At 41.8% G+C, this 11915-nt stretch overlaps 2 protein-coding genes across 7 annotated transcripts in view; one reads left to right on the top strand and one right to left on the bottom strand.

Annotated features, from left to right (window-relative positions):
* LOC102197420 (CASK interacting protein 2) overlaps window positions 1–4450 on the bottom strand; it is a 52479-nt gene extending 48029 nt beyond the window's left edge. For all 3 annotated transcript variants that reach the window (XM_005721931.1, XM_005721932.1, XM_005721933.1), the window contains exons 1-2: window positions 4364–4450; window positions 1092–1548 (exon numbers count right to left, since the gene is read on the bottom strand). In XM_005721931.1, coding sequence (XP_005721988.1) covers window positions 1092–1185 — 94 coding nt within the window. In that variant the 5' untranslated portion in view covers window positions 1186–1548; window positions 4364–4450. The remainder of the gene's footprint in view (window positions 1–1091; window positions 1549–4363) is intronic.
* Window positions 4451–5637: 1187 nt separating this feature from the next.
* mettl9 (methyltransferase 9, His-X-His N1-histidine) overlaps window positions 5638–11915 on the top strand; it is an 8739-nt gene continuing 2461 nt past the window's right edge. Inside the window, exons 1-4 of one of the 4 annotated variants that reach the window (XM_013913138.1) lie at window positions 5638–5702; window positions 8084–8239; window positions 9118–9308; window positions 9379–9588. In XM_013913138.1, the coding sequence (XP_013768592.1) occupies window positions 8150–8239; window positions 9118–9308; window positions 9379–9588 (491 nt within the window). In that variant the 5' untranslated portion in view covers window positions 5638–5702; window positions 8084–8149. Of the gene's footprint in view, window positions 5703–7771; window positions 7905–8068; window positions 8240–9117; window positions 9309–9378; window positions 9589–11915 lie in introns of those variants that run through there. The other 3 variants (XM_005721930.1, XM_013913141.1, XM_013913137.1) reach the window with 3 other exon arrangements.

Raw genomic sequence — 11915 nt, 5'->3', positions numbered from 1 at the left:
TTTCATGTCTATTTAATCGCAATTTATGACACTATGTTTGCACTGAAGCACCGCAGCAATTTCCTAATGTTGTAAACCTGCTCAACATTTGGCAATAAACTGATTCTGATTCTGATTCTGATTCTGAACTGATTTCAGCATTGCAGGGTAGCTGCTTTGAAATGACTGGTTAACAGTTTAGCCTACATGGGCTGCTTGTATGTAACCATTTCATACTTCATAGCAAAAACAGAAAAATGTAAATGAACATCCACGGTTTTGTATTTTGCTCCAAAGCTGCATTTTGATAACAGATGCAGCACTTGCTACAGGCCACCCTCGCTGGTCGTTTAGAAAACAGCAGAGAACATTACTCATTCACTTTCCCCTGCTGCACTGCCTCAGCCAGTCTAACAGTCGCTGGTTTTTCATGAACAGAAATACACACCAGCACAAAGACAGACAATATCACTTTTAATATTCTCTACAAAGCAATGCTCGCTGCCTGTGTAGTGTGCAAAGTGTATAACAGGCTTTTTCCTGACAGCCACAGCTTTGTTCCCAGCACTTGTCACTGAACAGCCAACTATCCTGATGAAAGCCCAGAGCAGATAACGCCATGAACAGAGGCAGCTTCAGCTTCACAGTCTGTTTGGCCTCTACTCTCCCCAGACGTGGATAAGGGAGAACCCTGTCATTTAAAACAATGCAACTATAAAGAGAGCTTGCTTGTCGGCCAATTCAAATCTAAGCAGATAAGACTCAAAGAAAGCCCCGTAAACCCCACAAAGCCAGAGGCAGGAGCTGCTGGGGTCTGCATTTAGGAGATTAGCTCGTGTTGTGCCGCAGTTTGAATCCACTTAGTTTCAAATTGTCCCCAAACTAAATGCCAGAGGGAGGGCCACGCTTTGTGGTCTGCTGCTGAACTTGATCCTGTGATTATCACAAAGAGACTCCACTTGGTTTAGTAAGCAACAACACTGATGGCAGGAACTCTGCCATTGCTATCTCAGTTGGATTTCACAGTGTAAACAATATATATTCCCAGGCCCTGAGCAAAGAACAAACACAATAGTCATACAAAAGCAACCCCCCACCCTTTCCATACTTACTGCTTTTATTGCACTTGACTTTAGAGAGAAGCTTGTGAGCCAGCAGGAGATCTCCACTCTTCACGGCCACCAGCAGATCCTGTTCTTTTCCCATGATTACAGACCTAACCACAGACACACAAACTGATCGCAGGCAGCCGCCAAGGCTTTTTTGTCTTGTCTTTTCAGCTACAGGTAGCTGCTAAATCCCAGCAATGAGGTGAGGCGGGTGAATGCAGGGCTGAGCAGCATCTAGAGGGAACAGCGCATCAGGTGAGGTGGTCAAGGACGTCTTCTTCCTCTTGTCACTAATGTTTATTTCCATTATCTCTGATCGCTGTTTGGCTTCCTGATGATGACCTTGATTTGAAGTTACAGTAAGCTCTGTAGCAGTTTTACTTGCTCGCAGGACTGAGCGTAATGTTCACAGTCTGTTTTTGACAAACTGGAAGCAGCTGCAACCCAACCTGCCATGACACTGCCAAGTAGAAGCAAAGGAAAGAAAGAACAGAATGAAATCACTTTGAGTTCACGGTAACTTTAAAAAAAATACAGCCAGTGAAAAGAGCATTACCACACAGTCCCAGAAAATGCACCGTTTCATATTAAAAACGGTCAATTATCAACAGCTTTCTGACATTGTTCTGTAGAAACCATCAGCAGTCGGCCGATTCCCCCAGCCAGTGACACTGAACCACTGAAGAAGAGGATGAGCAGACTCGTATCATGGATGTTTTATAACACAGATGTTTACGGTAGTGCCACAGAGAATGCATTACATCTAAACAGACTGTCAAAGTCAAGCAGTGTCTACACCAGAGTTGTATCCATGTTTTCGTTTTCCACCTATTATCTATTTCCAGGTTGTAGATGCAGCATTCTGAGCAGAGAAGCCCAGACTTCTCTCTCCCAGGTACCTGCTCCAGCTTCTATGGGGCCATGCTAGCTGAGAGACATAATCTTTTCCAGTCTAACCAGGTCTACCTCAGGGTCTCCTCCCAGTTCAACCTCAGGGTCTCCTCCCAGTTCAACGTGCCTGAAACACCTTACCAAGCAAGGAGCCTAGGTCATGGGAGGGCTTGCTGTAGCTGGAGGCTGCTGTAGGTTTGTTAAAGGCTTGTTGGAGATGTAGGTTATTGTAGGTGGAGGGCTTGGCAAACCTTGTAGGGGGTGATGAACTCCACAGTAAACCAGTCCAAGGCAAGGTGATGCATAGGAATCTTTTGAGTCATGCTTAAAGTTTTGCCTTTCATTACATGCGTGAATTAGGTAAAACTGGAAAACCAGCTATTCACCCCAAACAGCCAGTAATACAAGGATGAGTAGAACAGGTAGCTGGAAATGAGTTAAAGCAACATATTTTCCCAATTTAGCATGAGAACCTACCAACACTTACTTTTCTCCAAACCCTTGTCTCTCCTGTCTCTATAGAAATTCTGATCTGAACGATACAATCTGAGCGGCCCTCAAACAGCATCAGTAATATTGTCCTCCTTTTCCAACTGCTCATCACATCAAGAGAGAATTCATGGTCTCTGGGAAATCTAGCTGATGGATTTTTTTCGCCTTAGTTGAAATATTATGACTTGTGTGAAAATGTATTTACCTCTTTGGAGACTATAAAAGTCCAGTGATGTGGCACAACAGATAAACATCAATGAAAACTAAAAAAAGCGCTAAAAGTGCTCAGCTTATACAGGTATCATGATAAGTTAGTAAGCATTTTGTGAAACCTAATAAACAATGGCACCATTATTTGATATCCTTTAATATAAAACAATTATCAAGCTCTAATTGAAGAAAGTTGTCTAATTCAACAGACAAATAAAATGCAATCCCTTCCAAGAAATCAATAAGCAAATTTTCAGTAGTTAAATACAGTCAAGAATAAGCAAGTGACTTAAACTTGACCCAGCATTTGTTTGTTTTCTTTGATCCAGGAAGCCAGGTCCCTCTGGAGTGTGCGACTAATCTCCAACTCTTCCCGTGCAGCAACATGGTCTCCGTTCACTGATAACATCCCCCTGACCTTTAAGAGGAAGCATCTTTTCAGTGAAGCAATGCCAGGCATTCTGCCAGCTTACGTTATTGGGAGAAAAAGTTGTGTTTTTCTCTCTGAGAAAAAGCAGCAGGCTGAGCCACTTCAGAACCAATTTGTTCAAAATCACAGATGTGCGGGTTAGCAAGTGCAGACTAGGGGGACACAAAGTGACCATACAATTGATCTCAGGGAAACATAGAGACAGCCTCCCTGGGTTTCTACACTTACCACTGAGGCAGATTAAACAGGGTTTTTCACAGAGTCAAACAGTGTCCAATTAGATTCTGTCTGTATGCAAAACAAAACAATCTGAGTCTGGAGGAGGCTGTCTTGGATGAAATAGTGCTCTGCAGGCACGATGTCCACCTAGTTCAGCTATTCTGCTGCAGACTTCTAGGTGATGATGCAGCAGGGTAGCCCAGCAATAGATGCCAATGCACATGGTTTAAAACTAGCCATGCACCTCTACACGCAGAAACAACTGCACAGCCCATCACTAACATGAGCAATGCAGAATGTAAACAAGAAAGCCAAAATTGGCATGTTGGCCTAAAGTGGATAGAGAGCTTACTTCAGTAGGGTTACACTGTAGGTGATCGTGGATGACCAAAGTGATAAGTGACAAATCCTTGAGTTGCACTACACTGTACGAGAAATTCTTCAGTCTAATATAGTCTAATATACTACATGTATATGTTGTAGACCTAATTTTCTCTGCAATATTCAGCTCAATAGCAAGCAGACCAAACCTCTATTCTTCACTGGGACAATTTCATTTACATCCCACTGCAGCAAACGGACAAATGCAATATACAAAAAACTGAGAACTTTATGAAATCAAAACATCGGCATCACATCAACATCACAAATCTATAACACCCTCTTCCACCACCGTGAAGCACAGATGGATGGAAAAAGCCCTGAAAGTTGGTGATTTATGAAAACAAGGTCCTTGCCGACCAGGGAAATTTACTGGAAAACGCCAATAGCTCGTTCAAAGTTATCGTACATTTTCAGCTGTTTGCCTGTAAGTGAAAAAAACATGATCATGCGACTTGTGAACGCATTTCATTGGGACTGCCGTCTGCTCTCATCGTTCAAATCTAGTTCGCCAAGTTATCAATCTCAACTATCAAGGTGTCCCAACTACCGTCCTTCCTACTATAATCCTGTCGTATTTCTATTAACCGAGTCCGTCTCTTTTTAGTCTGTTCACAATGAACAGGTTTAAAGAAGGGAAAAAGGTTCTCACCTGCTCAACTACGGCGGTGTAATAGGATAGCTCACAACCGAGCAAGAAGAGCGCTCAGGGTAGCGCGAGACGGACTTACAGCGTTAAGAGACCCGCGAACACTGACACAACTTCTGGTAGAAACTTTCAAAGTAAAGTTGCGCAACAAGTCTTGGATTCTTGCTTGTCAAACTTCCTTTGTTTTTTGCTTGTTTTCAATATCAGATGGCACAGAGTTATGTTCGGACCGGAAAATTCAACGTCAGTTTCTGACGCCACTGAGCAATAACCCTTGGATTGTCTGACTTCCACTTCTATATGATTTTATTATGAAGGGAAAATTACACAACTCGATCTAGCGTCCTTCTTCGGTTTGGTTAACTTAACGGAGGTGAGTAACCAGCCTACTGTATGACCATCATATTGAAACAAAAGTTGTTTTTTATTAATAATTATGAAAACTAAATATTATTACTATTATTACAAAGCAAAGTTCTCGCTACTAAGGAGCCATTTCCCCCATTTATATACTTTAATTGCTTATTTTAGCCATAGTTGTTTTTGTTTGTTTTGTTTTTCTTGACGAATTTAAATTTGACTGTTTGTGTGATGGCAGTGTGAGTTAAATCCTCAGACCATTTTTAGTCAGTATTAAGTAAGTCTTGTTAGAAGCTTATTTCCCTCAGTGGACCCTGCTGGTGAGAAGAGTGAGCGAGAGCTAGCAGAGCGGTGATGTAGTAGCGACATCTGCTGATGAAACACTGCTACTAACATTACTCCTAGTCAAATCCAAGGCAGCGCGATTTTCTGTTACCTCGCGTTTACAGTCTTGTATAAAAGTCCATTTCGGCCATTAAAAAGAAAAACCAAATCCAGAAATGTTAAAAACCAAAAAAGTTAGTCATGATTTATAGAAATTATCATGATTTGACTTGCATGTTAAAAGGATCAGCTAAAATGATCAGCGTTTTTAAAAATAAAACTATCATTATGAAATCACAAAGGTAAATGGTGAGAGTTTTGAAAAACTGAAAAGAAAATGAAGGTATGACAAATTGTTTAAAATTATGAGGGGAAAATCTAAGTGATGAGACAAAACATGCAGATGGGAAGATAGAATGGCAAATTGTGAGATGAAAAGAGGAGCTAGAAAGTTATAAAGCATAAGGTCAAAATAAGACGAGAAAAATTATCACATAAGAAGTCAAAGGCATCAAGTGGTCTTCAGCAGGTTCGGTCAACCACGCCCACTTTTTCTCTGCTCATTAGCCCCGGAAATAAATAGCTGTAGTAGTAGACTTTGAAATTCATTTACTTCTGTAGGTGCAGGTAACGCCTCATCTCTTCGCGCGCCGTCGGGGTATGTAACACATGCTGCGTTTTCAAAGTCCGTGTAATTCCTTGGCATTCACTGCTGTAGAAATGTCTCCCAGAGAGCCTGTTGGTTGCGTTTGTCCATGTCGAGGAAAGGTGTGCACACTTCCCTTTCTGTTAATTTAAGTGTGACATTGTACTATACTTTAATGTTATATAGAATATAGTCTTTAATAAAAATTAAAATATAACATTTTTTCACAACAAAGAAGGCTTCCACTGCTACTTCTCTTGGGTTCTAGTTACATTTTTATTTATAAGATTTTCGTTTTTTATCTAAACGATATAAATGTAAATGAGTGACAGCTTCCAGCAGTTTTTAGCTTTGGAAAGGAGACATTTGAAGATCAAATTCAAAAAGGTTGCTTTTGAGCTTTGTTTTTAAAAGCCCTGAGTGAATTCATCTGGGATATCTTTCACAATGTCACTATTTGAACTATTCTTAGTGGAATTTGTTTTTGTGTGCACGGCCTTGTTAGGATTATCATGCAGTATTCCCTTTGGGAAAGAAACAGGCTAGAGATGAACAAACTCTTTATTTCCAAGGTCAGTCACTGGGAACCATGCAGACTGATTTGAGGAATGTGACTCATCTTGCTGGCTGTTCTAACCATGCAAAGCTTGAAACGTTCTCCTGAGCAGCAAAACAGGACATGGTGCAGTTGTGTTTCAATTATTTGAAACCTAAAGTAATAAAAACTAATTCAAACAATGTCTAGACAGACTTTTATACAGAATTCTGTGAGATGCTTCTCTCAGCAAGACAAATGAAATTAAAGTAAAGCTTCTCACAACTTTGAGCCACTGCAGAAGAATGACAAACTGATGCTAAATGACCCTTTTTTTTTTTTTTACATCGTTAGCATTTTAGAGGTAATCTGGTGAAGAGTGTTTTCTTGCAGAAAATTTTTTGCACATATTTTATGAATTATGACATGATGCCCAAGTTGATTCAATCAGTTAATCAAAGTTTCTCCACTGTCTGTTACCCACAGCAAGACTTCTCGTGTATTGTATATTGCTGAAACTCTAATAGGGTTTGAGAAGCCACAAGAGGGAACGTGAGACTCATTTTAGTTCAGTGGATGAATTGTTGGCATTAAAGTTTTAATTCTAAAAAATGAAATTGTCCCATATTGCTTTAGATTCTTTCAGTGCCCCATTTTGCTTTTGCAGTCTTATCTGAAACGGAGGCCTTGCAACATTGCATTGTCTTCATATTTCGTATAATCAATGCCAACTAAAAAAAGACAGAAATAGCCACTGTGTTGTTGTGCATTTGATTTTGATCCAGAAGTAACTGTATTTGGACAAAATTGTGTACTATTTAGATGCCTGCTAGCTTGGTTGGAAAAATTCACATATTTGCTCATTGGTGAAAGTAACCGACAAATTTTTTTTATTTATTTTATTTTTTTAGACCTTGCTAGATTTCTAGAGGAAACATTCCTAGAGTCGAACAGCCTTTATATCAGACCATAAACATGCTCCTGTTTATGGGCGGAGGGTGACTCTGTCAAAAGACTGCAGGATACCAGGAGTCTGTGGAAAACTGGCCCCACGTTCCCTTGCTCTGACCTCTTTAAACATTCCCATTTGAGACTGGTTTCTACTTCCAGGCTGTTGAATAAAATGCAGTGCATTTACACATTTCTAGTCTTATAGTACAGAAGCATATCCAGGGTTTGTTCATTGGTCAGCCATTTGTTAGCTAGTGAGCATGCTCTTGTTTCTCGGTCAGATCAAGCCTTCCATCACGCCTGGCTGCACAGTGCCAAGACTACAGCGAACACTGGCTCAAAGCTTAAAAATTGAACTTCACTAACAGGTGATGTCATGTAGCCGTGGTTTGGGGAGGAAACTACTGGAAAACTTTTACATATTGCAGGAAATGATTCACGGGCGCGTTAAATAAATGCTGAGTTTTAAATAATGAGGTGATAGGTGCTGGAAACGGGTTTTTTAGGTTTGGCACGTCTAATGGACACGCCTAAGCATAGGGTGGCGGTAAAGCGCGCATAAGCGGTTTAAACGCCTCCAATAAAGCCAAAAGAAGACAAAGCATTGACTTTTTGTTGTCATATTGGGCAGAGACCCTACAGATGGCACTGAGTTAAATGTAATAAGCTGACAGTGGGATTAAGTACATGGTAACAGGCCTTGTTGAATCCTCCGCTTGCCCCCGCAGGTTAGTTTGCCGTCGTGTAACCGGACACATGCCTCTGCGTGCTGCTTTGCAAGTGGCTGCTGTTCGCCTCTTTAACACCATCTAATATTAACCACGGCACTCTGGCCACTTTGCCTCTTCTCTCTCGGTTTCTGTCATCTCTTCTGCTCAAGACTTTATTCATTATGTGTCCTCTGCAGCTGAGGAAGTTGCTCTTTGTAGGGTGGGTCGTAGGTTACGTCGCCTTTCTGCTCTCAATCAAGAGGATGTGGACCGGGAAGTACATCCGAAATCCGGTTGTCCGCTCTCTCCTGGTGAACATGCTGAGCGACCTGGATACGATAGACGTTACAAAGGTAGGTTACCTGCGAATGGTCCTTGTCGCGACTGCGGGGGTTCTGTAAAGGGTAAAACGAGGCTTTGTGACATACTGAAAAGTTGGAATCAATTGTGCAGATGTTGGACTAAAAAGTGATCGTTTGCCAAAGTGATTTCCGGCATTTGCTCAAAAATTATTGCCCGTATTTAAGCTGCTGATCTATAATATGTGAACAGGATGTCAAAGAAGTTTCTCGTGGGTATGACAGGGTAATTTTGAGCCACGAACTACATTCCTGTCACAATGTAGACATATGTGCGTTTTTGGCAAAGTGACTTTTATATATAGCGCTTATGTATCAGCTCAAGTGTCACTGACATCAAAAATGTCTGTTTTTGTTTTGTAAAGGGAGATCTGGCTATTTCAACACATACAACAGTTTTATAAACATATGAACTGCATTGCTTTAAAATGTAGGTGCACTAACAGTCATAAATATACTTGCAAAACGGGTCATTTCTTCATTTTATATACAACTTCTTCATAAATCTTGTTATGCCCAGCATATTCACCAGTATAGGCAAATGTATAAAGTATACATTGAAAACATCAGAAATCACACGGGGTTGTATCGGTGGATGACTTGTAAGTGTTGCGCAATTATAAACGGGGCGAATAATATGGTTGTGGTGCTTGAAAGGAAAAAACTGACTGTTGATGATAATCTTACTGTAATGAACAATGTGCTTCAGAACATGCTACAGCATGTTCACTCAGCAGGGTTGGTGTTGAATGAGAACTCAGAATGTGTATGACGGTGACTCAATGCTCACTTGATTGTATTCAGCAACTGTATGTTTTCTGTACTTTTCAGCTGTGCCTTATTATTTCACATTTTCTCTAAAACTTGTGTAGTGGTACAGGTGCAACCCTGACCAACTGGAAGAATCACTGCAGCCACTGTTTATCCAAAACCAGCTGGATGCGGACACCAGGGCTTTTGTGGAACAGAGTGAAGAGAAGTCTACGTATCTCTTCACCCAAATCTATTATTCTCTCGTCTCAACTGTCCTCAGCCCGCTGGTATCGCGTACCTCCATTAATGGGTGAGTTCTTTACACACTAGTCTTCCTTTCACCTGTAGTCCATCTTTGCCTGACTTGCGCTCCCTCTTAGGTTTCTGGGTCGCGGCTCTATGTTCGTGTTTTCCAAGAACCAGTTCCAGCAGCTGATGCGGATCGAGCCAGACTGGGTGACTGACAGACTATTGGACCTCGGCGCGGGGGATGGTGGTGTTACAAAGGTGATGGCACCACATTTCACGGAGGTCTATGTAACTGAAGTGTCATTGACCATGAAAAGGCGTCTCCGCAAGAAGAAATTCAAGTAAGTTTGGGATTTTAGTTTTGTTAAACTAAATGAAAGTTCTGGGTGATCTTGGATGGCGGATGTAGCAGGTGGTGGTGCAGACGTAGCTCCGACTTTCAAACGGTCACGATTAAAACCAGAGATATATTAAACAACTGATGGAAGGGTAATTGTAGAGGATGAGCTACTTAATTTCCTTGCTGTAAAAATCAAAACTTTAAGTCAGGATGAAATTGTGTTGTTGGCCACGAACACATTTGAATCCGAGGGGATTGAAGCCTCCAAGAAAGTTTTGTTTGAGCTCTGCCCCACTACCTCACAGCGGTGCGTTGGATATAAAGGACAGCATAAAGACGCCAACAATATTAAACTCTGTCTTAAAGTGCTGAATGAGTGTGGGGAGAATATCCCAAGATTTGTATCTCATCACCTGGATGATTTGCTGCCTGTTACATACTCCAGCATGGATGTGTGTTGTCTACTACGGCGAATGGACCAGCTGTGTGCTGAGGTGGGTGCTTTAAAACATGTAGTTAAACTACAGGCAGATGTCTGCGAGCAAGTTATGACCAATGCTGTGGAGGTCGACCAACGTGTGACTGCTCTTGAGTGTTGGCCTGAGGTACCGGCTGAGCCTGTTACGCTGAATGCTCAGGGGTCGGGGGCCGCTTCCCACTTTCCCCTGGGGAAACACGCAGAGGAGCGGTGGGGGAGTCCACGTAAAGGCGGCCCGCGTGAAAGGCAGGAAGCCAGAGCTTTGGCTGCTTCAAGGACTGGGACAAGCACAGTGTCAGCATTTTGTCCGGAGATGTTGCTATGTGGTCAAGATCGGGCTCCGACGACAGCGTCAGGTCGTAATATGGAAACTACAGCAACAACGGAGGATCCTGTTGAGACAGTGCTTTCTACATGCTCCCCACAATGGAGTAAAGTTGTGAAAAATGGCAAGCCTCGTCTCAAGCTGGAGAAGGTTAATTCGGGTTCAGGAATGCATGCTGCTACCACTGGACACAATAAGAGGCCTGGACCTGTATTGATTATCGGCACTGGAGCTGTGAGTACAATCAGAACTGTGCAAACTAAATTGGTGAGCGTGTTTGCCACTAAATTTGGATGTAGGTGCAGAAACTCTTGCTCTGTATTTGAGAGAGAAACTCAAAAGAGATGTGACCTGTCAAAAAATTGCTAGTAAACGTAGCGGGTTCGACTCTTTCAAGGTTACTGCTGAATGTAATGATGTAGGTGAAATGTACAATCCTGAACTCTGGCCTGAAGGGGCTCTGGTCCGGCGTTTTTATGAACCTCGTAAGCCCGGTACGGTTGTGCCAAGCTCAGTGGATCCAGCAGGGGAGATAACTGCGATACCAACGTATTAACATGAAGATGTCTATTAGGATATTATCATACAACTGTCGTGGTCTACGTTTGAGACAGAGTGTAGGGGACAAAGCTCGACGGATTGTTGTGGACAGTCTGCTTGCAGAATGTGACATTTTATGCTTGCAGGAGACATGGTTGTCCAAACAGGACCTGGGAAAACTTAACTGTCTAAATGCAAGTTTTTTGGGAGTGGGGGAATCAACAACTGATCTCAGCACAGCCATAGTCAGAGGCAGAATACCTGGAGGGGTTGCTGTGCTTTGGGACAAAAAAATAGACCCTGTGATAAAGCCCATTAGACTGGATGTAGACTGGTGTATTGGTGTACAATAGTAGTTTTATCATTCTTAATATTTATACTCCCTATGAATCTTGTCAAAATGAGCAAGAATACCTCAGTAGGCTGGCTTTTATTAATGCATTTATTCAAGACAACGATACTTACAGCATATATGTTTTGGGTGATTTTAATGCTGATCTCACAGACAGCAGTTCTCAGTTTGCTAAACACTTAACTCACTTTTGTCAAGTTAATAATCTTATCTTGTCTACCAAAGTGTTACTGCCTGCAGATAGCTATACATACGTGAAGCCTGGCATAGTACATCATGGCTGGACCACTGTATCTGTACAGCTGATGGACATGCAGCTTTAGCAAACATGACTATTAGTTATGAGGTAACTGTGTCAGATCATATACCTTTTGGTTTTACTGTGAATGTGGAACAAATGCCAGCAACTACTGGAAATAATATTGCTACCAGTGTAAAATTAGACTGGTCAGCATGTAGTGAAGGCCCAGAATTTGAACAGAAAAAATGTGCGAATGCCAGATATAAGTACGCTGTTCGCTTTATAACTAAAAATGAGCAAATGCTGAGAGCAGATTCTTTGGCCAGGAAAATGCTGTGTAATAATACGGCAGATTTTTGGAAAGAGGTGAAAGCTCTTAATAACTGTAAACC

The sequence above is a fragment of the Pundamilia nyererei genome, unplaced genomic scaffold (genome assembly GCF_000239375.1).
Source record: "Pundamilia nyererei isolate P.nyererei 1_Seehausen unplaced genomic scaffold, PunNye1.0 scaffold00005, whole genome shotgun sequence".
NCBI lineage: Eukaryota > Metazoa > Chordata > Actinopteri > Cichliformes > Cichlidae > Pundamilia > Pundamilia nyererei.
Note: the sequence above shows the minus strand (reverse complement) of the source record. Positions and strands in the feature narration are given on the sequence as shown.